The sequence below is a fragment of the Nansenia antarctica genome (genome assembly GCF_963989245.1).
Source record: "Nansenia antarctica genome assembly, chromosome: 6".
Classification (NCBI taxonomy): Eukaryota; Metazoa; Chordata; class Actinopteri; order Argentiniformes; family Microstomatidae; genus Nansenia; species Nansenia antarctica.
The window spans coordinates 16614559-16639671 of record NC_137676.1 but is presented as its reverse complement, the minus strand read 5'-3'; the positions used below and the strand labels follow the sequence as shown (position 1 = coordinate 16639671).

Here is a 25113-nt window from a genome sequence, read left to right as displayed (position 1 = left end):
AATGATATTTGGTCTTTTATTTGATACTAACCTCTGAACTAAATCTGTTATTAAATAAATAAATACAGTATAGCATGTCATGTTTATTTGCGTCCATGACATTTTTATTAAAATATTATTAACTTATTGTAAATCTTCCACCCAGTGTTCTCTGCTGTTAATTATTAATAAAGTTCTGTTTTGTTCCGCCATATGTTATTTGTTATTTTTTATCACGTAAAACATGTTAAGTGGGTATTCAGCTTGGAGTTTATACTTAAAAACGTAATATATTATGTATATATCATAGTGTAATGACCTGTTTCTGTGATGGTGACAAAGAGGATAGGCCACAGAATGAAGAAAAAATCTTTACGGGCTTTTGAGTCTGGGATAGGCACTGACCATCCAGCTACAGAGGACCAACACACTGGTGACAGTTAAAAAATGTTTTTATTGGTTAGCATTGAATGTGGGTAAATTAGTGAGCTCACTATTTTCTTCCATAATTTATACATGAAGCAACTACCAAGGGACTTGGATAATATCCCAATAGTTTTAACCCATTTCTTTATCTTAGAAAAATGAGCTGTGGCTGTTTTCATGTGTCCTTAATCAACAATGATAAGGATATAAGGCAAACCTCTGGTTATAGAAGGGGCAGGGGTAGAGGTGCATGATTTAAGGATGATTTTGCTTAAAGAATACAAATGCCTATTAAACCAGGCCACTTTTTACTGTCATATTCAGTTGGAGGCACCTCAATCTTGCTCCCATTGTAGTGTGAGTGCTTTGTTCAGAGTGTTCTCTGAGATGTGCAGTCGGAAAACTTGCTCTCCGCCATCTAACCCACAGACAAACATTTCAATCACCTACTTACCGGCAGGTAAGTCACACAGTCATAAGTGATTGGTCACAATGACCAATCTCAATATCCTTTAGAGTACACAATCAAAAGGTTTTCAATTTCATATTAATATATTCGTACATATCTAACTCAAAATATCTCTTACAGGTGTTTTTTAATCTAAACTCAACAACTCATTATGGCTCCAACAATACAACAAAAGATTTGTGATATGGTAATTAGATAGTAACTTTGTACATTTGGGAATTAGATTAAATAATGTTGCAATCATATATTTTGTAAGAAGAATAAATATGTAATTTCACCCACTGGCACTGGTTTTGCATCTTGTGTATCATGGATGAATTAAGAATTAAGAGAATTCTTCTTCGTGAAAAGCATGTTTTTTTTAACAGTCACTAAAAAGTATACAGTCATTGGTATATGAATGCTGAATATAGTATCTTGGGGTGAAGGGCGTAGTGCTACAATGTACATTTTGAACTCAATATTATTTGCATTATGGTGATGAAGAAAATGTAGAAATGCATGGCATTCATTTTGGTATGCTGTGGAGACTGGAATGGGGGCCGAAGGCTGGGGGTTGCGATGCTCATGAGTCATGTGACATGTCCCACCCAGCCCTAGAACCCGAACACTTTTAAAATCGCTGCTCCGCCCCGGCTCTTGTTTACGAGTGATAAGAAATATTGCTGAATGGCTGTTTAGAGCACCAGATATCTCCTCCATGTCTTTCTCTTGCTGTTTTATACACACTACGTCTCCTTTTCTCCCTCTCCTAATTAATCAATCAATTTTATTTGTTTGCCACCTTTTACATAGACAAATGTCACAAAGTGCTTCACAGCTAAATAATATGAAACAATAAATACAATACAAACAATATGATCTGAGGTTTTATTGATGAGCCAGGTACACCAATCTGACAACAGGGAAAACTGCTGTAATAGTACAACTTCATTCTGTCTTTATTGCATTCGGGCTCCTATGAAGACAAACGGCCGTCCTCTGACATATCAGACCTCTGGGAGAACACAATAGCATCATGGTATCCTGTGGAGACAAGAGTATTGAGTGATTGCTTCAGCTCCTACCAGCCACTGCTTCTCTCACACACTTGGACATTTACTCTGATGCTGAAAGAGTACATTCATTTTCTCTCTCTCTCTCTCTCTCTCTCTCTCTCTCTCTCTCTCTCTCTCTCTCTCTCTCTCTCTCTCTCTCTCTCTCTCTCTCTCTCTCTCTCTCTCTCTCTTCCCCCTCCCTCCCTCCCTTTCCCTCTCTAACTCTGTACCAGGGAATCAATCTGTGGGTTTATCATCTGAACGCCCTTAGGTGGCTTTTGCTCTGTTAACCACACTGATTTAAATACGCAGGTTAAGTGGTAGATAATGCATATCTGACATGTCCAGCTGTTCAATGTCAGTGCAACTGGAGGAACTGAGATGAGCAGATACAGTTGAAGTTGGAAGTTTACATGCACTTAGGTTGAGGTCATTAAAACACATTTTTGAACCACTCCACAGATTTCATGTTAACAAACTAGTTTTTTGGCGAGTCGTTTTGGCAAATCTACTTTGTGCATGACCCAAGTAATTTTTCCAACAATTGTTTACAGACAGATTATTTCACTTATAATTCACTATATCACAATTCCAGTGGGTCAGAAGTTTAACATTTAAAAAAAAAAAATGATGTCATGGCTTGAGAAGCTTCTGATAATTTACATCATTTGAGTCAGTTGGAAGGAGTGTACCTGTGGATGTATTTTAAGGCCTACCTTCAAACTCAGTGGCTCCTTTCTTGACATAATGGTAAAATCAAAAGAAATCAGCCAAGACCTCAGACCTCTTCATGAGGTATCATGAGAAAGGAAAATGATGTGAATATATTGAGGCAACATCTCAAGACATCAGCCAGGAAGTTAAAGCTTGGTCGCAAATGGTTTTCCAAATAGACAATGACCCCAAGCATTATTTCCAAAGTTGTGGCAAAAGGGCCATGATGGCCATCACAAAGCCCTGACCTCAATCCTATAGAAAATCTGTGGGCAGAACTGAAAAAGCGTGTGCGAGCAAGGAGGCATACAAACCTGACAGTTACACCAGTTCTGTCAGGAGGAATGGGCCAAAGATTATTCTACCAACTTATTGTGGGAAGCTTGTGGAAGGTTACCCGAAACGTTTCACCCAAGTTAAACAATTTAAGCAATACTACCAAATACTACGTGTATGTAAACTTACTGTATTATGAAATATGTCTGTGGCAGTTCCTCTTTCAGAGCATCGCGTGCAGGAGGTAAATCTGTCAGGTGCTAAATCTGACTGGCTTGGGGCGCTTAGGTGACATAACGGGTGAAGTGTCGACCATGTAACCGCAGGGTTCCCGGTTTGATTCCGGCCACGGACATATCCTGCATGTCATCCCTTCTCTCTTTCACCCATCCTTCCTGTCAAAATCTCTACTCTCTCTATCAATAAAAAGACAAATATGAGTGGGACTCATAACTCATAATTTTCCACTCAGAAAAAATAACTTAAAAAAATAACAAAATCTGACTGGCTTCCTAACGCGTCACCCAACTATTACTAACTTCAAGTAAACTAGTTGGTGGGAGGACATTTTGGGATAAACGGATACCTGACCTAATGGATACATCTCTGTGCTGTCTTCTTATGGTGGATGTCAACTGGACCTCTCCGACCTGATGGCTTTGCTGTTTACTGAATGAATCCCCAGGGACCTCAACGGCTTGAAATGGTTTTCCAGCCTTTTGGCAAACATATTTACTATGGTAGCATCACATCTCTCATATCCAACTTCAAAGAATATATTGCTTTAGAATTGTATATAAAAATGGCCCAACTTCCTCCTGTCAATGGTGTTTAAATATCGTATGTTGTAATGTTGCTGTTGTTTTATTCTGACCGAGTACACGTTTTTTATTTGATTATAGTGTTTTTTTTATTGTTGTAAGTCGCTTTGGACAAAGGTGTCTGCTAAATGCCCTAAATGTAAAAAGCAAATGTAGGTGGTGATATTTAACAAACTGTGCTTGATTTCAATGACTTACAGTGTATCATGTCTGAGTGCCTACAATTTGTTTGATGTAGTATACTGCATAGTCTACAACTGTGTGTGTGTGTGTTTGTGTTTACGTGTGTGTTTGTAAAATGGCTAAGTATGGGCATGTGAAGGCTCCGGTTGACTGGGTTCCAGCTCACACTAGCCTCTGGTGTTTGAGCAATCTCTCTGTAGTCTCTGTAGCAGAGTCAAGGGTCAAGGCGATGGGTGTTTCCCACGTATAGTAGACACAGCAGCATTTTCTAACAGTTAGTAACTAGTTTTATTTGGTGAGAACTGATGGGCCCAATATGTGCAAAGCAGCTGACTGCACAAGTAACATTTAAGTGAGTGGGTGGAAATCAAATCAGGTCCTTATGGAGACTCCTTAAAAGGTGATACTCTCCCTTCAAATACTGCTGAAACACACATACACACACACACACACTCACACAGTTGTATACAGATACACATGAAAAACGATACATATGTTGTAAAGTAAAACCTTTTCCACCCTGTGTGTTGTAGATGTACTACACCGGTGCTGGAATGAACCCTGCCAGGTCTTTCGCCCCTGCTGTGCTCTTCAGGAACTTTATCAACCACTGGGTAAGAAAGAACAATCTAGAACAGTCTAGAACAGGCTGCTTGGGGATGTCAAAGTTAGAACTCAGAGAACATTGTTGAAAAAAAAAAAAAGATGGCTGCACCATACTGACAACAACTGTTACTAGTGTGGGTCATTGATAATGCTTACCTATGTGGGTGTGTGTGTGTTGTGGCAGGTGTACTGGGTGGGCCCAATGATTGGCGGTGCCATGGGCGCCCTTCTGTACGATTTCATGCTGTTCCCCCGCATGCGTGGTCTGTCCGAGCGTCTGGCCACACTGAAGGGCAGCCGACCCCCCGAGACTGAGAAGACGCAAGCCCTATAAACCTGCCCCAGCCTGGGGCCAGAGGGACGAGGGACAAGGCCCTGTGTCCGCCAACACCCACGCTGCCCCCCATCCCAACAACACTCGCACAGACTGATACCCAAACACTCCCATTTACATTTTAGTACACACACACACAGACACACACAAACACACACACAGACACACACACACACACACAGACACAGGTTCAGAACCTTCAACCTCAAGATACAACGTGACTCCTCTCCCTTGAAACCTCACCCTGTATCCTGACCTGGACATTGTGTTTGATAAGAGGCGACCAGTGCCTGCTCCAACTGCCCACTAGCTACCCCCCTTCTCCTCAGCAGAACCAAGTCTCCCCGCCCTCACACACCTACACAGACGAGAGGAGAGGAGTGGACCCTAACCCCCCCCCCCCACACACACACACTTGCCAACCCTGCGTTAAGTGCAAGGCAGAGATAGCATGAACTCCTTGGCTGCATGAACTCCTTGATCTACTCAATAGAAGACACGTGAATGCACATAATCATTAAAATCTATTTAATTTATTTCTTCTCATGAACTTGTTTCTTTATTTCAAGTAACATCATAAAACTTAGCATGACCTATATCACCATGAATTAAAGGGGTAAAATGACATGTTGTGCACATTAGGAACTTTCCCTTTCACAAACATACAGTATCAACTGAATCAGCATCATGATAAAGGAAACGGAATGACAAAAGAAAAGAGAGAGAGCGTGATCACGAGTGTTGTATATATAGCATATAGCTACTACGTCAGTGCAAGTCTACTCCACTGGGGGGGGGGGGGGGGGGGGGGGGGGGGAACAAAATGGTTGAACTCAATCGATAAGGCTTCACTTTAGACCTAACATGATGCATTTATAAGCCGTTACCTCACAATGACACATTCAAATAATAGGTTGCTTCTGACCATAGAAACATAGTGTAATGTGCCCTCTGCCTGAGAGATCCACCAGTCTTGCCCTGGCGGAGGTGATCAGTGCTGGGAGTCTGGGTCCTGTCTGTCCTCACGTGATGTAGGCCTCTCTGGTGCCCCCTGGTGGCGGCTTAGTTTACCTGCCAACAGACTCTTACTTCTTCTTTTTCTTCTGAGGCCCTTTCAGAGGGAGAGAGGGGAGACAGAGAGTAGAGGACCTAGTTACAACACACAGACACGCCTTGAGTCAACTTTCCTTCTGACACAGCCTTTTGTTCAACCAGAGTCACAGTTGTTGCTGCATTCAAACTGAACTGGGTGTGGAAACACATGACCTGACCCCACAGTGGTTGAGACATCGCTCAAATTCTAACTCTGGGAGCATCTATGTGAAAACAGTGTGGAGGATATTCTCTTTTTCTTTTCGTACGGTCGGAGAGCTGTCTCACCGGGTGCGCTCCCCCAGATTTTATGGCTAAGCTTCTCCCCCAGTATGTAGAGGGGGGCCATGGTGAAGGCTGCAACCCCCAGGAACACAACCAGGCCTACGGGGCTGAGCTGGGCCATGATGGGGTACACCCAGATACCCGAGGCATGGTGCACCCACAGAACCCTGGGTGAGAAAGACAGAGGGGAGGGAGAAGAGTGAAACATGGTCGCACGCTGAAAATGTTATCACAGTGTCATATAACCTTAGCCCGCGTGGAAGCGTGGAGTGAGCAGTGAGGGGACGGTCTCAGTTACATCATCAAAACAATGTTAAAAGAATATCTACAAGTCAAAGAATGATTTGAAGATGAATCGGAAAGATAGGATTTTGCTGTGTGAGGAGGGTCGCTGTCGAACCGTACCATGCCAAATACAGAGCCTTACCATGCCAAATACAGAGCCTTACCATGCCAAATACAGAGCAGCGAAGAAGGCCAGGCCTAGGATGCTTTTGGTTCTGCTGGGGAATCTATGAGGCTGAATATACAACTGCACCAGCAGCAAGGGCACGATAATAGTGTGCTGTAAACAAGAGAAAAAGACAGAGTGAAAAACATTATAAAAATAAAAACAACCTACTACAACAGCCCATGCATAATGCATGTGTAATAGCTCATTGCATCTGTATGGGTTCTCTGGACAGAGGCATGACAGAAACTGTACTTGATAGGACAGTTGAAGAGGTCAGCCTATATTGCAATATTACTGCCTGCTTGTGAAACATGTGACTGTCTCCCGTATGACTTATTTATGACTATTGAGGGGGTTGGAACAGGTTAAGACCAGTTCAGACATGGAATGGTGCAGTAGACCTGTGAAACTGTTCCTGGTCAGATGTGTCATGTTTATATGTTTTGTCTGTATAGATCTGACACCGGGCTAACTAATCCTCCTGACAGGTCTTTTCAAAGTGTCAAGGTCTCATGCTGTGCACGGCCGATTGGTCTCATCCTGTGCACAGCCATTTGGATTATAACCCTAACCCTGACTATAACTGAATGAATTGGGATACTTCAGTTCAAATTCCACAATGTGCATGTGACAATTGCGACACTTACCAGAGCATGGTTCAACCAGATAGGAATTATTTCATCAAGGTACTTTGGGTACACCAGCTCTCTGTCATAGGCATATAGCGACCAGAAAGATGCAAACACAAACTGTGGAGACAAGGTGAAACAAGTTAAGAGTGCCTAATTGAACGCAGCGTCATTAGCAATTAGCCATAAACAGGAAAGAAGGCACTTACTGTCCCGACAGGAAAGGCTAGAACAGTGAATATGGTGTCCCGTAATTTCACCAGGAGCAATGGAACTCCGCCACGCAGGTTTTTGGCTGGCAGTATGAGATGGATTATGTCAATCAAAACACAGAGTCCGAAAAACACTGTCTGCATAACCTGTGGAGAAATGACAAAAGCATGTCGCATAACGATCAACAGGCGCATTCTTGAAGTGAGTTCCTCTGATGGGTGGTGAAATGTCATCTCCACTTGTCGTCTTATTACTAACAACATGTAGGCCTAAGTAGAGACAATGGGGCCTTTCATACCAAGGGTTAACCCAGGAGAGCTGCTAAAAATATGTCTATGCGGGTCACCAGGCCCATGTGTTTCATGGCTAGGTCTGAGCCTGGCCATTCTGCTTTGGTGTAAAAAGGCAACCCAGGCTTATCAGATATAGGCTCAGGCTATATAGATTCTGGATTCTACGAGGTTTCATAGGCATGGCAACTACCAGGCTGCTTAAGCACATGGGAATCCAGGCCAGGCCCAACGGCAAGCCATCAAAGCCATCAAAGCCCCTCTCCGCTGAAAGGGCAAGCCAGTGGCTCTGGAATGATGAAGAGGAGAGACAGACAACACCTGGGCTGGCTCCAAAATAACATCAGGAACGAGATGACGTTATTAAGTGTGTGAAAACCCTGAGAAGTCATCATCGTCGTTCCCACTCAAAGCAGCAAGGTCTCAATGCATGTGAATGAATGAATGAATGGTCTTTATTGTCTGTATATGTGCAAACAAACAAGGGATTGGATCACCTAGCCCTACATAGAACTAAATGCAACAAGGCTCCAGGGTTTTGACAATCTCAGGTGTTAATCATAATAATCATAATAATAATAATAATAATAATAATAATAATAATTATAATAATAAATCCCTCAATGCATTACTCTTTGTAGGACAACATGCATGCATGCTCGCATCGTGCATCGTCTCTAGTGCTTCTTTATCTCCAATAGGAAGGACATAGTGTTTTAGTCTACACGAGAGTTGCCCTTTTACAACCGAAACCTTTTACACCGAATTACAATGGGTCAACTCGGTGTTCAACTAAAAAGGGACGAATGACATGTTATGCCGATTCCAATCACATCAAAGGAACTCCATATCGAATGAATAACGTGACACTGACAGCAAGACGGGACCAACAAGGTCAAGTCACAGCAACAACTTTCCCTCCTTTCATTGCAATTCCTTTCATATGAATGTATATAATAGTGGCTAGCCAGCTAGCTTTGATGCCAGCAGCAGAAAGCTATACACTCACCAGATTGAGGAAAGTCAGGTATTTCCATCGGCCTCCGTATGATTTCGCTCCTGCATGCGCCGCTGTAATTCTTACCGAGGTGTTGACCGATAACGTGAACATATACCATGCGAATATGGCCATGTGAATGACCACATACGATCCCCAGGACATGGTCGTAGCCATTTTGACAGTACTAATCTGCAGCAAGCATCGGTGCTTCCGTTCTATCAATAACAACGCCCAGTGGTGGAAGACAGTACTACATTCCTGTGTGACAGTCTGAGTCTTTCTTTATTGGTAAACACCAAACCATAGACTGACCATTGATTAACATCAAAGCCTTATGAACTCTTTATAAGTAGAGTGTATGTATGCGTGTATAAGTAGGCCTCCCTTGTAAAAGACTCAACAATGGGAAACTATCAAATAAAATAAAGGTTAAATATAAAAATAAATAAACTTTGCTGTGATGATGTGTTGTGCTATCTCATGCCTTTTAGGGTTGTTGTTGTTATCGATGTTATTCAGATTCAGATAACGTTTATTGCCATTATGCTTGACACATATAGGAATTTGTTTTGGTATTACAGAAGGTGCATTTATGCTTTTTTCACATATACATGAACAAAACAAGTACAAATACAAATGCAAAAACAGGACATACAAAAACAGGACAACACAGGACAGACAGTGCATGGATAGTGCTGTATATAAAATGCAGTGCAGAGTTATTCAAGGTCCAGTGCATGTTCAGTCCTGGGCAGACTTGGAGGCGGGGGGAGGGGGAAGCCAGAGTCATTTAGCAGCCTGGCGGCTGAGGGGAAGAAACTGAGCCTGTGGCGGGCCTTTAATGTCTTAGGCAGCCGCAACCTTCTTCCAGAGGGAAGCAGGGTGAGGAGGCCGTGGCCGGGGTGGAAGGGGTCGGCCATGATCTTCCTTGCCCTCCTCAGAGCCCTGGTGTCATGCAGGGAGTTGAGGGAGGGCAAGGGACAGCCGATCACCCTCTCTGCTGAACGTATCACCCGCTGCAACTTGGCCTTGTCCTTGGTCGTTGCAGCAGGGAACCAGGTGATGATGGAGTGGGTGAGGATGGACTCTATGATGGCCGTGTAAAACTGGACCATCATGGACCTCGGCAGCCTGAATTTCCTCAGCTGCCGGAGGAAGAACATCCTCTTCTGGGCCTTTTTCGTGAGGGCCTCGGTGTTCCGCTCCCACTTAAGGTCCCGGGAGATGGTCATGCCTGGAAAGCGGCATGACTCCACGGAGGCCACCGGGGTACCTCCCAACGTGATGGGAGGGGGCAGGGCTGCTTTCCTACGGAAGTCCACCACATCTCCACTGTTTTTAGAGCATTTAGCTCCAGATTGTTAAAACTGCACCAGCTCTGCAGCCCCTCGATCTCACCCCTGTAGGCAGATTCGTCCCCCCTGGAGATGAGGCCCACCAGGGTGGTGTCGTCTGCAAACTTCAGGAGCTTGACCGAGGGGTGGCGGGAGACACAGCTGTTGGTGTATAGGGAGAACAGTGCTGGAGACAGGACGCAGCCCTGCGGGGAGCCCGTGCTGGTGGACCTGGAGCTGGAAATGCTCTTCCCCAGCTTCACCCGCTGAGACCTGTCCGTCAGGAAGTCCGTGATCCACCTGCAGGTGGAGTCCGGCACCTGCAGCAGGGATAGCTGGTGCTCCAGGATGTGTGGGAGGATCGTGTTGAAGGCCGAGCTGAAGTCCACGAACAGGATCCTGGCGTAGTTGCCTGCAGTGTCTAGGTGTTCTAGTGCGTAGTGCAGAGCCATGTTCACGGCGTCCTCCGTGGATCTATTGGCTCTGTACGCGAACTGCAGGGGGTCCAGCACAGGATCCGTGATGAGCTTCAGGTAGGCCAGGACAAGGCGCTCCAGGACCTTCATGACGACAGAGGTCAGAGCGACGGGTCTGTAATCGTTAAGGCCTGTGACCTTGGCCTTCTTGGGGACGGGGATGATGGTAGACGCCTTGAAGCACGCTGGGACGTGACACAGCTCCAGCGAGGCGTTGAAGATGTGGGTAAACACCGGGGCCAGCTGGTCGGCGCAGTGCTTCAGGACAGAGGGAGAGACGGAATCCGGACCAGCTGCCTTCCGGGGATTCTGCCTCTTGAACAGTCTGTTTACCTCTCGCACTGTGACAGAGAGAGGGGGTGGGGAAAGGGGGGTGGGGCAAGGCGGGGCGGGTGAGGAGGGGGGAGGGAGGGGAGGGGAAGGGGGAAGGTAGCAGGAGGGACATTGGCCCCCCTGGGGGACGGGGGTGGTGGTTGTAGCCGGGGGGGGTGGAGGGAGAGGGCGGGGGTGGGCGGGAACCTCTCTTTCTCAAACCTACAGTAGAACTCGTTCAGCTCGTTAGCGAGAGGGAGGTTGTCGGACATCAGCGGGGACTTGGGTTTGTAGTTGGTGATGGTCTTGAGGCCTTTCCAGACGGAGGCGGAATCCCCCTCAGAGAGCTGTTGCTGCAGCTTCTCCGAAAAGCGATGCTTCGCCTCCTTCACCGCTTTGGCGAACCTGTACTTGGCCTGCTTGACCCGGTCCACGTCCCCACTGCACCTAGCCACCTCCTTCTCTGACCTCAGACGCCTGAGTTGGGATGAAAACCAGGGCTTGTCGTTGTTAAAAGACTTCCTGGAGCGGAGGGGGACACACACCTCCTCGCCAAAGCTGATAAATGATGTAACAGTGTCTGTGTATACATCCAGATTATTACCAGCCTCTGGCCCTGCCCACTCCACTAAGTCCTGGTCACAGCCTGCACTCTCCAACCAGGCGCAGAGTCGCTCGCATGCCTCGCTGGACCACACCCTGAAGCGCCGTACAACAGGCTTAGAGAGTTTTAACCTCTGCCTGTAGCGAGGGATCAGGTGTATGAGGATGTGGTCACTGTAGCCCAGCGCGGCACAGGGGACAGAATGGTAGGCTTGACGAGCTGTACAGTAGCAATGGTCCAGAGTGTTCACCCCCCTGGTGGGACACGTGACTTGCTGCCTGTATTTGGGGAGCGCCCGGCTAAGATTAGCCTGGTTAATTACTGGTTAATACATTACGAACCCTCTATGGCACCTTGTTGCCTCTAGGCAACATACCCATTCTTGGCCTTTTACATTCACACACAATGCATCCCCAGTTATGATGCAATACTTAGAGGCAGGGCCATAAGGAACCAAAAGCAGTGTTTGAATTTGTCACATGTCTCTCTGTAGGCATGCTGAATCCCTTTTTGCAGACTGTCCCACAAGGATCAGCTTAACCATTTCTCTCCACAAACATCGACTGAAAACATATTTTCCTGGCCTTTTTCAATCTGGAAAAAAAATATTCATAATAATAGCTGAGTAAAGCTTACCTTCTAATAGTTTAATTTACTTTATTTGTTAATTAAGTAATGGAAACTTGTTAAAATGCAAATGTTGCCTTGAGGCAACACCTTACCATTATGGTAAGTTGCAAATGTTGCCTTGAGGCAACACCGTACCATTATGGATTCACCATGACACCATGACACTGGTCAGGCGCACCTGTCGGGGGCAGGCGCGCCTCTCTTGGGGCACCTCTCAGGCTCAGTATAATAGAGTAATGCCATTACTCCATGCCATGGTATAATTGCAAATAAACTTACATTGAATACATTGAAAAAACAGTGGTGGATCCTCTTACTTTTTACAATGATTTGCATGCAACAGCAAATGAATAGAACAGAATGCTGAGACGAGAGTAGATACAATGTATAATATAATGTCTCACGGTGTAGTTTGCCAGTCAAGGTGAGCCACAAGTCGCAGCTCTGAATATGCACTTTTAGAACAAACGTTTGTATGTTTGTATTCTATCTTTAGGCCTTTTTATGGAGAGCCAGCTCTCTCACACTCGTGTCTGCTCCAAATCTTTTTCTTAAGATAACTTTCTCTATTATTAAAACCTGAAGTTACTAAGAAAACCTGCAGATGGCAGCAGAGATGCACGGTGCCAAGACGGTCATATCTATTTTGTATCTACTCATTATTTCTATAAAGATAAACGCACAAAACACTTCCGTGCTCCACATAGGCAAACACACAATGCCTGACGGGGATAAGAGTCCATTGCCTAACAGCTGTCCATCCCTTGTGCTAGTTTGGGGTACTGCAATACTACATTTCCCGACAAGCACTGCGCATTCTCTTCGAACTCTCCCAGCTGGCTGATCTGACAGCGACCGACCGCTTCTCCCCCAGTCGCTCTGAGCAGCCGGGGAGAGGCGAAGGGCAACCGGCAAATATGGAACAATTTTAAATTAAGGGATAACAGCAGCCTCTCCTGTCGGAAGAAATCAAAGGAACCACAGCTACATGACAGAAAACGTGACACCCAAAGCGGCAACGAGAAACGCAAGAGTACCGATCATGCAGTTCAAATACAGGAGAATCTAATCGTCATCTTATTCCAACTGAAGGGGTCGTCCCGTCGCGATCCTTCCAAGCCGCCCCGTCCCGCATCCCTCGTCGTAGATCCATCACCCCTGGCGCAGCATCCCCAGCATCCCGGCAGACATGTCCGTGGAGGAGCAGCGCTATTCCGACGCGATGCTGGTACTAGAGGCTCGGCCGGAGGGTCTCCGGTCCGAGATCGAGCGCCTGTCCCGGGAGCTGAGTGAGACCACCCACGAGAAGATCCAGGCTGCGTCGTACGGGCTGGCCGTGCTGGAGGAGAAACAGCAGCTGAAACAGCAGTACGACGACCTGGAGGTCGAGTACGAGACAGTGCGGCAGGAACTAGACCAGCTCAAAGATGTATGTACATGTAGCCCTTTTTAAGTGTAGTATGGTAGTGTAATTCGTCGGCTAATGCATGATTTTATATAGCCTATAAAATAGATGCTATTATATTCCACCCTATGTGTTCATTGCAAGATCGATGCCTGCCTGATCATTAGGATTCACTAACAGTAGACCGTTGTATTATTGCAAGGTCAATTAATAGTAGCCTATAATAGACTAATGTTACTGTAGGCCCATGTGTTAATTGAAGATGTCCTGATTTTGATACCCATAAGCAACACCGGAGCCCCTCATCCTACAAGGTCAAATGTAGGGGGATGGGGGGGCCTCATATTCAGGGGTTCCTATGTGAGTTCCTATGTGAGCATTGGTGGCCTATTTTTTTAGGAGCTCATGTCCTGCACAGAATAGACTAGGCTACCATGCTATAGCTTACTGCCTCATTCCATATCTAGCCTACTCGAAGTGGAATTATTATTATTATTATGACATTTTTAGCTGTGAATTTTCTGTTGGCTTTGAAATGTTTGATACTGCAACTGATGTTTTGCCGACAGTTCTGAACGTTGCAAATGTATCAAGAATGTTGTGTGTTTGAATGTTCATCCTTGCCACCATAATGTTGATTGTGTTAACAGTCATTCACACCATTGTTGCTACTCTGATGTACTATAGGCTATTCAAAGTACTGTATATTCAAAGTACTGTTGACAGTTGTAGCAGTTGAGAGATGAGAGAGTCTCTCAAACCAAAGGGCCCTAAATGAGCAGGAATTTCCAGTCTGGTTGGAAAAAAAAGGCGGGCCTAGGCCTACAGTAGTTTGAATTTTTAAATGTCCCGCCTGAAAATGAGGAAGGATGAGACTGCCTGTGGAGGATAACCAAACGAGTTACGACTGTTCAGGAATGGGAGGAATGCTGACGGGTTGTTAGCGTGGTTGTAGAGACAGATAAAGGATGGCTCTGTATTTTTGAACACTGTCCGGCCTCTTCCCCCCCCCCCCCCCCAAACCACCCGTTTTCACACTCAAATCATAGTTTTCCCCTCCCTGGCAGACGTTGCCTTGTGATTTTGATTAAAACCGGCTAGAAGTAGGTTAGAGAGTCAGAGTCTAACCGCTGCAGCTGCTGGACAGATCATGTGTCCCAGAGCAGTTTTGGGTGGGAAAAACGGGGGGTTGTCCTCTTAACTGTAGCACTGAAGATTGAAGATATTTCGGCGCTGAATATATTTCATGAGAGTAACTTCATGGTCTGGATGAGTCACTTCCTCCTAGGCCTGCAGTATGTGGAACTCGTCCCAGAGATTTGAGTACTTCCCACTTTCCTCCCTCGAGACTAAAGACCAATGGCTGTCTTGCTTGGGTACCCCATGACGCATCCCCCTTTGCCTTGCCAAAACATGTGCACCGAGATGTGCATCCCTTGGGTATGTCTGTTTATGAGAGGGATGAGAAAGAGAGAAAGAGAGAGAGAGAGAGAGAAAAACCCGAGGCTGAACAGATATGACTGACTACGCACTGAGAAGTAGAGACGATGACCTCATAGTTATCCTACCCCCCCCCCCCCCCCCTTCTCTCGCTTCACTTCTCTCTCCCCCTGTCTGTCTGGTCGTCCGTTGGGTTTTTAGATAGGAGTACTTGGGGCTGCCTCAGCAGCTCCTGCTCTGCACTCCCACCATGCATTCCTTTGGTGCGTCCTTTGGCCAGCCTCAGAAAAACAACACGAAGAAGCCCTGAATAGAGGAAACAGACTGGAAACTGGCGAGAATGGTAACCATGACAGCAAAGGAAGAGAGAATAGGGACAATGGAGTGATGGCCGCTTTGATTGCTCCAAGACACAGATAGTGATGCTTTTGTGTTGTTGTTGCTTTTTTGCAATCTACCAAAAGGCTCAGGCCTATTAGCCTATCCTCTGAAAGCTGGCAGTTGCTAGAATTCAGTGTGGTGTCTTGGTGACGGGTCAATCACGGTGGCAAATTTAACCCAATGTTTGGTTCCTTCTCACCGGTTCATCTGAAATAGACTAGCCTTAGCAAACAAGCTAACACACTGAGTATGGTATCACTGAGTCCTGATTTTACATTTACATTTAGCAGGCGCCTTTATCCGAAGCGACTAACAACAAATAGGCTACATTCATCTAAGTACCGGTAGCCTAAGTGAATCATCTATCCATCAGTCATGCTAAGAAATAGTAGGCCTAATCTATGAAGACCAGCGGCCATTGGCACTCATAATGCTAGAAGACAGAAGAATTGAATTGAAGAAAAATATGTATTTATTTATTTATAGTAGAGAAACTGTACAGGGGGATAGTGGGGATCATTCCCTATGGTCCAGTCACCAGTGTAATGAAGTGTGTTTCATAATTCACTAAGCCTTATAAAAGGATTACACAGGTTGTGGCTGGCATGGCTCCCCTCCAGACACAATGCACCTTGATAAGTAGAGAGATCATTAGCATGGCCCATTGTGCATGGAGGTTTCCATTGCGTGCCACAATCCGCTTGCCATGATCCGCTTGTTGAGGGACAACATCGTCAATGTTGTGATAGGACCGTGGCTAGTTGTGTCTTCTTCTCCTCAAGAAAGGAGAAGATTAAAAAAAGGAAGATAAAAGGCCCAAGAAAGGGATTTTCCCTACTTTCTGATGAGAACATCACTTTTTTTCAATGTAAGAAATAAGAATAGACATAAATTGCCCATCTGTGTAGCGTGTTAACCCCAGTCACACCCTGAGGGCATTGATGGGGGTTGGTTGTGATGGGTTAGGGTTAGGTGGTTCACTGCAGAAGGTGACCCTAGAAGGACCATGTTATCATGTGTTCTCTGTCCCCCCCTCGCTCCCCCCTCATCTCTGTCCCCTTCTCTCCCCCTCCTCTCCCCCCCATAGCTCTGTGTGCTCTGCTATCCGTTATCAGGAAAGAGAGCGGAAAACAAACAGACACCTTCCCCCTCTGACTTCCTCTTCTGTCACCGAGGGAGAGCAGCGGGATGCCTGTTTAGCGGCAGGCCAGGGTCAAAGACAAGAGAGACACTGTCAGGCTAGGGGCTAAAAATACACTCTTATCTCAGAGGCTCATGTCCGCTGGAAATGAAAACGTCCTCATACATCATAGGATACAGGATTCCTCCACGTGACCAGGGTAACCTTGCTTGCAACGTTACGTATTACAACATTACGTATTACAACGTTACGTATTACAACGTTACGTATTACAGCGTTACGTATTACAACGTAACGTTATTACAAGTATTCTGTAATATTTCTGTGTTCTGTTCATTTCTATCTTACTTAGTTAAGGGAGAGGAGTTTAGAAGCGCTAGTCTTACTTACAGCCATGTTAGTTTTCTCTAGAGACTCAGAGAGTTGAAGCTGACCCAGAATGTTGAGTGTCTTTGTCTCTGGTGGTGGTTTAGGCTGTTGGACAGCTATGTGTTTAGTTAGGTATTTAAATGTCATGTTGTCTGTCTTTTGTCTCTGTGGAGGGTATGACAAGTACCTGGCTCCTGTTTACCCTGGTGAATACCATGTTTGGTTGTCCCCTCTCGTTGGCTGTCCTCTCGGAGCACTTAGACAGACTGGAATAAAAGAGCTGGGAGATTTACGCAGCAGCTCCAACACTGAACCCTCCTCAGCTGACCCCTACCATACACACACACACACACACACACACACACACACACACACACACACACACACACACACAACCAGTCTATAGGCACATTCGTTGCGTTTACAAGGCCAGATGTTACTCTTTTGTCCCAATCTGGATAGAAACAACAAACCAGAAATCATCATTGGCAGTGAGCAAACCCCAGCTGCCCTTTTAGCCAGGCCAGGTCTAACCCTGTGGGTGGGAGAGGGCACACACACACACACACACACACACACACAGCCCACACCAACCCGGAGGCAGGTAGATGGAGGAATTCAGCTCTCAGCTGTTGCTTAGTAACGGCACAGCTCTTTGCCTTACTGTGAGTAGCCGGCTTGCTGCCTCCTAAGTAGGTGATGAGAGTGTGTATCAGTGTGAGTGACCGCCCCTCTGCTGCTCTACACATTAACACTTCGCAACTACACTACCTGCTCCTGTACGACGGCACGTACCGTATAGCATGAAACATCTGTTTCTGTTTCTGATTCTGATTCTGATGAAGGAACATCAGAGAAAGACAGATCATACAGGTTATTCAGTGGATGATCCATTCTACTACTGTATTTTCTCCGGACCCTTTTTAGTTGTCCAGTAGTTCCAAGCATCCACAGATTGAATCTCACACTAGCGTCGTTCGCCTGCTAAACGCTAGTAGACCTTCAGCCTGCCCCCAGTGTCATACTTGCTCATGCTCTGGATGGTTCCTACTGGTGTATTGTCATTCCTCAGGCTTCTCACCCTCTCCCTGCATTCCATAACACTCCAGCTAGATGAGATGGGGGTGGGGGGGGGTCGTGTCCCTCTGCTTGTCTTCGCATTGACTCATGTCATTGTGTGAGTGAACCGATGACATGTTAAATACCCCACCATCACCACCACCACCATCACCACCACCACCACCACCACCACCACCCCTCCCCCCCAGTCTCCCCACCCCCCAGTCTCACTGTCCACATGAGAGGGGCACACGGTGGCCTGCCCGCTGCTCACAGGGACTGTTACCCATTCATACGACATAGGGAGGGGAGGTAGCGGTCTGGCCTGGGCTGTTACGCCGGATTAGACTGTCCATCTGTCGGCCATTCGCATTGTGGGTCAGTTGGCCCCCCGACCCCTGTGGTGAGCCCTGGGGGTCCTGTCGTACTACCGGGGGCTTTTACTTGTGTCTGTCCTTAGATTTAGTGCTTATTATGTTTACTTTTTTAATACCTATTATTATACTGTGTTGTTGATGTTGATTGCTGTTGCCGAGCTGCTCTGCTCTGCTCTGCATTGTATACTTGTATATGATGTAATGGTGACAAATAAACTCGAAACTTGTGCTGTACTACATCGCACTGTCCAAATACTCAGACAGGCTGGCGACACACAGAACAGAACCGGGCCTACAACGTAGTCGGTCTCGTATCTGTTTCCGTATCAGAATTCACAGCATTAAGTGACTGACTCCAGTGGTCACGTCATATCAGCGCCATGCATGATGTTTGCTTTGCTCTCATAATAGTCAATCATGCAGGTGAACAAGCAGTGCACTTCCCACACAGGCACACACACTGATAAGAAGGCACCTCACTCTCGTGTCCTTTTATGATCTTACCGTGGACCTTCAACCTGTTACCAAAGACAGTAAAACCTCTTATCACTCGTAAATTACATTATACTACACCTTCACAGCTGAGGAGAGTAGAGGGGCTAGTCTCACTCTCCACCTACAGCTGGTGTTGATATTCTTACGTTAAGCCACTCAAGGATGACATCATGTTGCTTCTTCTTCTCGGGTCCCTGAATTAAGCTCATGTTGCCTGGAGGAGAGAGAGCGAGAGAAGGTCGTGGCTGTAGAGACAGGTCTCCATTTTAGGGAACGGAGCTTTTTGTTTAGGTTCAGATGAGCTCCAGGCCTCCAGGAGGAATGTCACGTGGGAGCCTGGCTGGCCATAAAGACGTCACCAGCCTGATTGAGGAGAAACCCATAGCTTTGTCACACACACACACACACACACACACACACACACACACACACACACAACCACTCAATGACTTCTGCCTCGACAAAGGCCCGGTGTTCTTTTGGGTCCTTGTGGCATTGTGGCGATAGTGTCAGAGAACACAGTAAAGCCATTCAGTCACACCCTCTCTCTCTCTCCCTCTCCCTCTCTTTCTCTCGCTCCCTCTTTTCTCCTATGCCAGTCTGTAACAGCAGCAGCTGTGGATTGTGCTGTGGAATTCTCCCCGGACAAAACAGAACAACTAAACACAGTTAAGCTCAGTAAAACCTGGGCGCTCTGTGCACGGCTCGCTGGCCTTTGTGTGCCTGAACCCACTGGGGTTAACAGGTCTTGGGTGTCACAGACACAGGGAGGGTTAAACGCTCACCGAACACAGCGGACGACAAAGGATATCTATATCGAGAGGCCTCCCATTGTTGCCACATTTGAAAAGATCGGTCACTTTTGTCCCCCTGAGATCACCAGAGCACACATCGCAATGTCCCTTTGACAAAGAGGGTTCAGTGTGACAACTGTAGACCCTCCACTGTGTCCACGCTGTCAAAGACCTCGGGTCCCTATTGGCCGAAAAAATAGGGAGGAGCCTAATGCATCATCGTCACCGGCTCACCTTATAAGGGCGGTGTCATGAAAGTCAACCTGGGTTTGTTTTGTGATGTTGTGGCCCCGGGGGAGGGGGCGGGGCTTGTTCCTGTGGGCATCTGTATAGAGCTCTGATGTTGATGATGGTCAGTGATGGACTGGGTCCCTCTCTGTGGATCTAGACCAGGGCTTTTGATATGCCATTTATAATATAGCCTAGGCCTATGTCATTTAGCTGACTCTTTTATCCAAAGCAACTTACATTTCAGTGAGTGCATACATTTGTCAGTATATATATAATATGTGGTCCCAGCGGGAATCGAACCCACAACCTAAGTGATGTTAGCGCCATGCTCTACCAACGGAGCCACAGAGGACCACATTAGCTTTCTGGCTGATCTGCGTGGATGGGAGGGAGCTGAGTGTGTTCAGGGGGATTGTTGTAGTTTGTCTGCCCTTCTTCAAACTATGTGTACTCTGGTAGCCTGCCTGCGCCCCCCCCGCCCACCTCATTATTTGGGGTGTTCTAACCTCCCCTTTCATCTGTGGCGGCCCGCGCTGGGAAGCCTGCTCCGCAATTAAGAGGTAATCTTTTCTAAATGGCACTAAATAAAGTCCCAAATCCCCTCCCTTCTGGGCCTAAGAGGATGAATCCCGGCCGCCGTGCGCGGGGCTTACGGAGGTCTGGGAGCCTGGCCAGGGCCGGCCACCCTCAGCCCTCAGCGCCTCAGCCCTCCGCCCAGGGACGGGCAGTCTTGTTTGGGTGTGATGCTGCCCTCGCACTGCCTGGTGGTGGCCTGGTGCCTACCCTGCACTGCCCTGCTAGCCTTGTCTGTTTGTCTGTCTGTCTGTCTGTCTGTCTGTTTTGAAATGAGCATGTTTAGCATTGAGTGTTTGGGTTCTATTTCAGGTACAGTGAAGGGCGTGTTTGTTGCCTAAGTGTTTTTAGTCAGAGAGGAGGAGTGACAGGCGTGGGTGGTTTGTTGTTCCCCGGGTGGAAAGGGCTGAGTGTCGGTGAAGTGGTACGCCTCTCTAGTACAGGACAGTTGAAGTGGGAGCAGCTGTGTTTGTTTCTCTGTTAGTTATGAGTTAGTTTGGTATGTGTGGGGGGCCTCTGTTGGGAGGCTAAAAGGCTAGCGAGGGAAGCTGGACTTCATTCTCTGTGTGGCAGCTGTACGGTAGCCTGGAGGGGTCAGTCCTGGTGCTGCAGGAAAGCAGTAGTGTCTTGATCAATCTCAGAAATGTAGTCCAGTCCTGTTGGCTTGGCACTGTACCACCAGGATACCTCTATGGAGAAGGCCTGTTGAGTGCCGTCACAAGGCTGCACGGAGAGGCTGTGGCCCAGTTGCCTGCTGGAGAGGGTTAATTCCCCATCTGCCCTCCCTCCCATATTAGCTGTATTTAGCCTAGCTCTTCCACGGTCAGCTTTTTGTTGTAGTGGATAACGGCAATTGGGAGTTTTCCCTCCCAAGTCGAATACCCCAGGGATTCAGGAGTCCACAACGAGCCAAAATGTGTGTCGTGTGTGTGTGTGTGTGTGTGTGTGTGTGTGTGTGTGTGTGTGGTGTGTTGTCGGTTTGAGGTCAATCTCTGTCCAGACAAATCCACTTTGTCACCTGATGAAGCGATGATGATGATGATGATGTTGTTGTTGCTCATTTCATGTTCGTCATCATTGTGCCAGAGGATTGGCCGACAAATCTCTGCTCAGCTTCTAAGTCGTCCTCTCCCGTCCCCGTCCCCGTCGCGTCCCGTGCTGAGTCGCCTCACCTTAGTTTGACCCAGATCCTGTAGCCCTAAAGCCCGGGCCACACCGCAGACCTCTACCTCAACAGGAAGTGTGCGTCATTTGGGGACACCATGTTAACAGGTTAGAGCAGCCACACAACGACTAAAACGGGCCGTGTGGCTGCTCAATGGGCTCTGAAATGAAACACACACACGCGCTGCTGAGGTAGACGTATCCGGTGTGGCCCAGGCGTTAGGCAGGCACACACTAGTGCTTGTCTGTCATTGATCCACGGAAGAGCCTCCAAGAACGCAGACAACAGACATTCATTAACATTTTACGTGCAGCGTTTATGAATGAATGAATGAATCTTTTTTTATTTCGAACATGATTTAAAATAATAAAATAACAAATAACTAATATGAAGAGTACAGGCCTATCACTGTTCGAAAGGGAGTAGGATGAAGCCTAAGCTTATCATGTCCTACCCCTTACTAAAAATCACGGTTCAATTTGACCAGAACGGATTTGGCAATAGTTATTTTGTTTATTGTTCACTGTAGCCTATGAACTCAAGTTGCTTCCCTCAGTGGCACTTTGAACCAGAGCGGAGCTTCGATCACTTGTCTTTGAGCATTAGCCTACATCCAGTCTAGTGTCTTCCTTCATGAATGAATGAATCAAGTGCATAGAAAGCAGCTGTATGGTGGCCTAACGGTGTTTCATTATTCCAGTAGTGTAATCCTGTTAGCGGAGGCCCTGTGGCCAGATTAGGCTAAAAGCGGAGTGTGAGGTCATCCTCTAGCTATAGGCTTGAGGTCCTCTGTCACGACGCCAGGGTTCACAACGCAGAGCTTTGCCCTCTCCATGTCCGGCGGCCATTCTTCCTTCGACCATTCTTCCTTCCTTCCACTCCATACTGTGTCTTGAAATCCCTCAACAAAGAACAGTGTGTGCGTGTGTGCGTGTGTGCGTGTGTGCGTGTGCGTGTGCGTGTGAGTGTGCGTGTGCGTGTGCGTGTGCGTGTGCGCGTGCGCGTGCGCGTGTGCGTGTGCGTGTGAGTGTGAGTGTGAGTGTGAGTGTGAGTGTGAGTGTGTGTATACAGTACATAGGCTGCTTGGAAACATTTTGGCTCACTCATCCTGCTCCTTGCTCTCCTCTCGTCCTGCTCCTGTCGTCCTCCCCCTGTTGTCCTTTATCTCTCTGTCATCACATTCTGTCCGTTCCTCAACCAGCTGATTAGGCGAGATGTTTTGTCTTCGCCGCAGAGTGCACACTTCAGCACATTCTTATCAAACAAGTATCTTTTAATTGTCCCTCTCTTATGTGTCCTCTTTGTTGTTGTTATTATGATTGTAATGTTATCGAGAATGATAGTGACAATGGTGATGGTAATTATATCCTGAAAGAGGGAGAAAAAAAAAAGAAGAAAAAAACGGTTTTGTTACCTTTTGTTGTCCTCTTTGTTACTGGTGAAAAGCTTAACAACCGGTACTGCCTTGGAAAATGTACTGGCACCGCTGTCTCTCCTTGAAGACAGGCAGGTAACCTCCACAGCTTGTGACATACTGTCTTTTGAGGTAACCCAAGTAACCCGCGCCTCTGGGGAGAGGGGCTCCGTTCTGCTGTTTGGAGCGCCGCCCGGTGTGGGCAGGTCTGGCATGTGATACTGTATCTGTACGTTATGTATGCATGTGTGTGTGTGTGTGTGTGTGTGTGCACGTGTGCGTGTGTGTGTGTGTGTGTCTGTGCGCGTGTGTCTGTGCACGTGTGCGTGTGTGTATGTGTGTCTGTGCGTGTGTGCGTGTCTGTGCGTGCGTGTCTGTTTGCTTTCGCTCCTCCCACCTGAATAGTTTCCTATATTAGTATCTGTGGATGAAGTCTCTCATCAGATTCCCCTCAACCCCTGCTGCTCTGCTCACTGTGCCTTTGCCAACCGCTCCGGGTAACCTTAGCTTCCCTCGAGGCCTGTCTGCAGCCACACAGCTCAGTCAGGGAAACTGATAGCCTGCCTCACCTGCCTCCCCCCCCCCCCCCCCCTCCTCGCCCGTGGGCAGCTGGTGTTCTCCACAGCTGCCAACCACCTCCACTCCTCCCCAGGGGTCAAAAGGCAGAAGGGTAGAGGTGTAGGCCTGCATTAAGGGACGCACTATCCAGAGGTTAGGGGTCAAACGTTACAGTGCTGGTCACACAAGCGCGCTTCACCCTCCTCCTCCTCCTCCTCCTTGCCTCAGCCCTATTGTACTACCGTCATGATCCCCCCCCCCCCACACACACACACACACACATACACACACACACTCCCATACAGCTGCCCACCCCCGCTACTCCTTCCCTTGATTGAATTACAGTCCTGACTCCCGAGTCAGCATCCTGTTTACCTCAGCAGAGCCGGAGACCGGAAGCAGATGAAATATGACTGGAGCAGACGGGAGGCCTCTGAAGGAGATAGGAGGGACAGACAGACAGACAGACAGACAGACAGACAGACAGACAGACAGACAGACAGACAGACTACAGGCAGTTTATCAGGGAAGCCACTGTCCCTCCCAACCCCCCTTGGGAAGTAAAGCCTGAGTAATGATGGGTGTGTGTGTGTAGAGGAGGAAACAGGTTTGTTTCTTTCCTGTTGTGTTGTTTAACATACCGCGTTTTTTAATACACTGCCGTTTCCTTTTTTCCTCGCTCACTGTCGCCAAGGAGACGGAGACGGTCGGTCAAGATTAGACTTCACTGTACTTCGCTCAGCTGTACGTCATCAGGGACTTGCTTTTGCTTTTGCTTTTGTTTTGTCTTGCGGTTCGATATGAAAGGCGTTTTTTTATACTGTTTAAAGGCTAGAGTTCTGTGTGTAGTTAGATAAGAGCTGATAGGGTGAGGGTGAATGGAGAATGGCTGATGCCATGGGGAGGGGGGCACAGCTGATCCACCTCCTGAGCCCTGCGTTGGGGGTAAAGCCCGCAGGGGATAGAGGGCGAGAATTGGCCCTGAGGGTATAAGAGAGATACCACCCCCACCCTCCCTCCCTCCAGGGGAAAGAGGGGAGTGTGCCCAAAAACAAAAGGAAAGAAGGGAGGGGCAGAAGGAGGAGAAATGCTCATTAGCATAATACGGACGGAGTGACGGAATAAAGATGTTTGTGGTAGCTAGGAGTGGACAGATGGTGGATAGCCCTGCCGCGGCCCCTCACACACACGCAAACATCACACACACACCACGGGTGTGACCAGCCCCACCCCTATCTTCGGCAGAAGGGCTCAGACAGGGGAAGCTGAGCTGGGATGAGGTGTCAGACTCAGTGATTAAAGACTATGATCCATCCATCCATCCATCCATCCATCCATCCATCTGTCTCATCCATCTATCCTTCCATCCATGTTGCTATCCACCCCCCAACCATCCATCCATCTTATGCCTCGAAGCTATCACTGCAGCCAGCCAGACATGAAATGAGGCACGGCATTTTTGACTGTATGAATTTTTTAAAGTTAAGCGCGCAGGGATTTAAAATCCTATTTAGCCGACTCTATTAGCATTGCCCTGTCGAAGTCTG

The 25113-nt window shown here is 47.2% G+C and overlaps 2 protein-coding genes across 3 annotated transcripts in view; one reads left to right on the top strand and one right to left on the bottom strand.

Annotated features, from left to right (window-relative positions):
* Positions 1-5358: 5358 nt before the first annotated feature.
* Positions 5359-8990, bottom strand: adtrp1 (androgen dependent TFPI regulating protein 1). 2 transcript variants are annotated; one of them, XM_080533290.1, is made up of 6 exons: positions 8818-8990; positions 7515-7664; positions 7324-7425; positions 6672-6787; positions 6226-6389; positions 5359-5956 (listed from the first exon to the last, which is right to left on the bottom strand). In XM_080533290.1, exons 1-6 carry the CDS (start codon positions 8980-8982, stop codon positions 5931-5933), a joined length of 723 nt encoding a protein of 240 aa, XP_080389416.1. In that variant the 5' UTR covers positions 8983-8990; the 3' UTR covers positions 5359-5930. The 2 variants fall into 2 exon arrangements, with proteins under 2 accessions (XP_080389416.1, XP_080389417.1); XM_080533291.1 differs by having other exon boundaries at positions 5359-5958; positions 6231-6389.
* Positions 8991-13353: 4363 nt separating this feature from the next.
* The window catches only part of LOC308160984 (BICD cargo adaptor 2), a gene marked incomplete at both ends in the record, with an annotated part of 56815 nt that continues 45055 nt past the window's right edge, over positions 13354-25113 (top strand). Inside the window, one exon of the mRNA XM_080534912.1 lies at positions 13354-13593. Within this exon, the coding sequence (XP_080391038.1) occupies positions 13354-13593 (240 nt within the window). The remainder of the gene's footprint in view (positions 13594-25113) is intronic.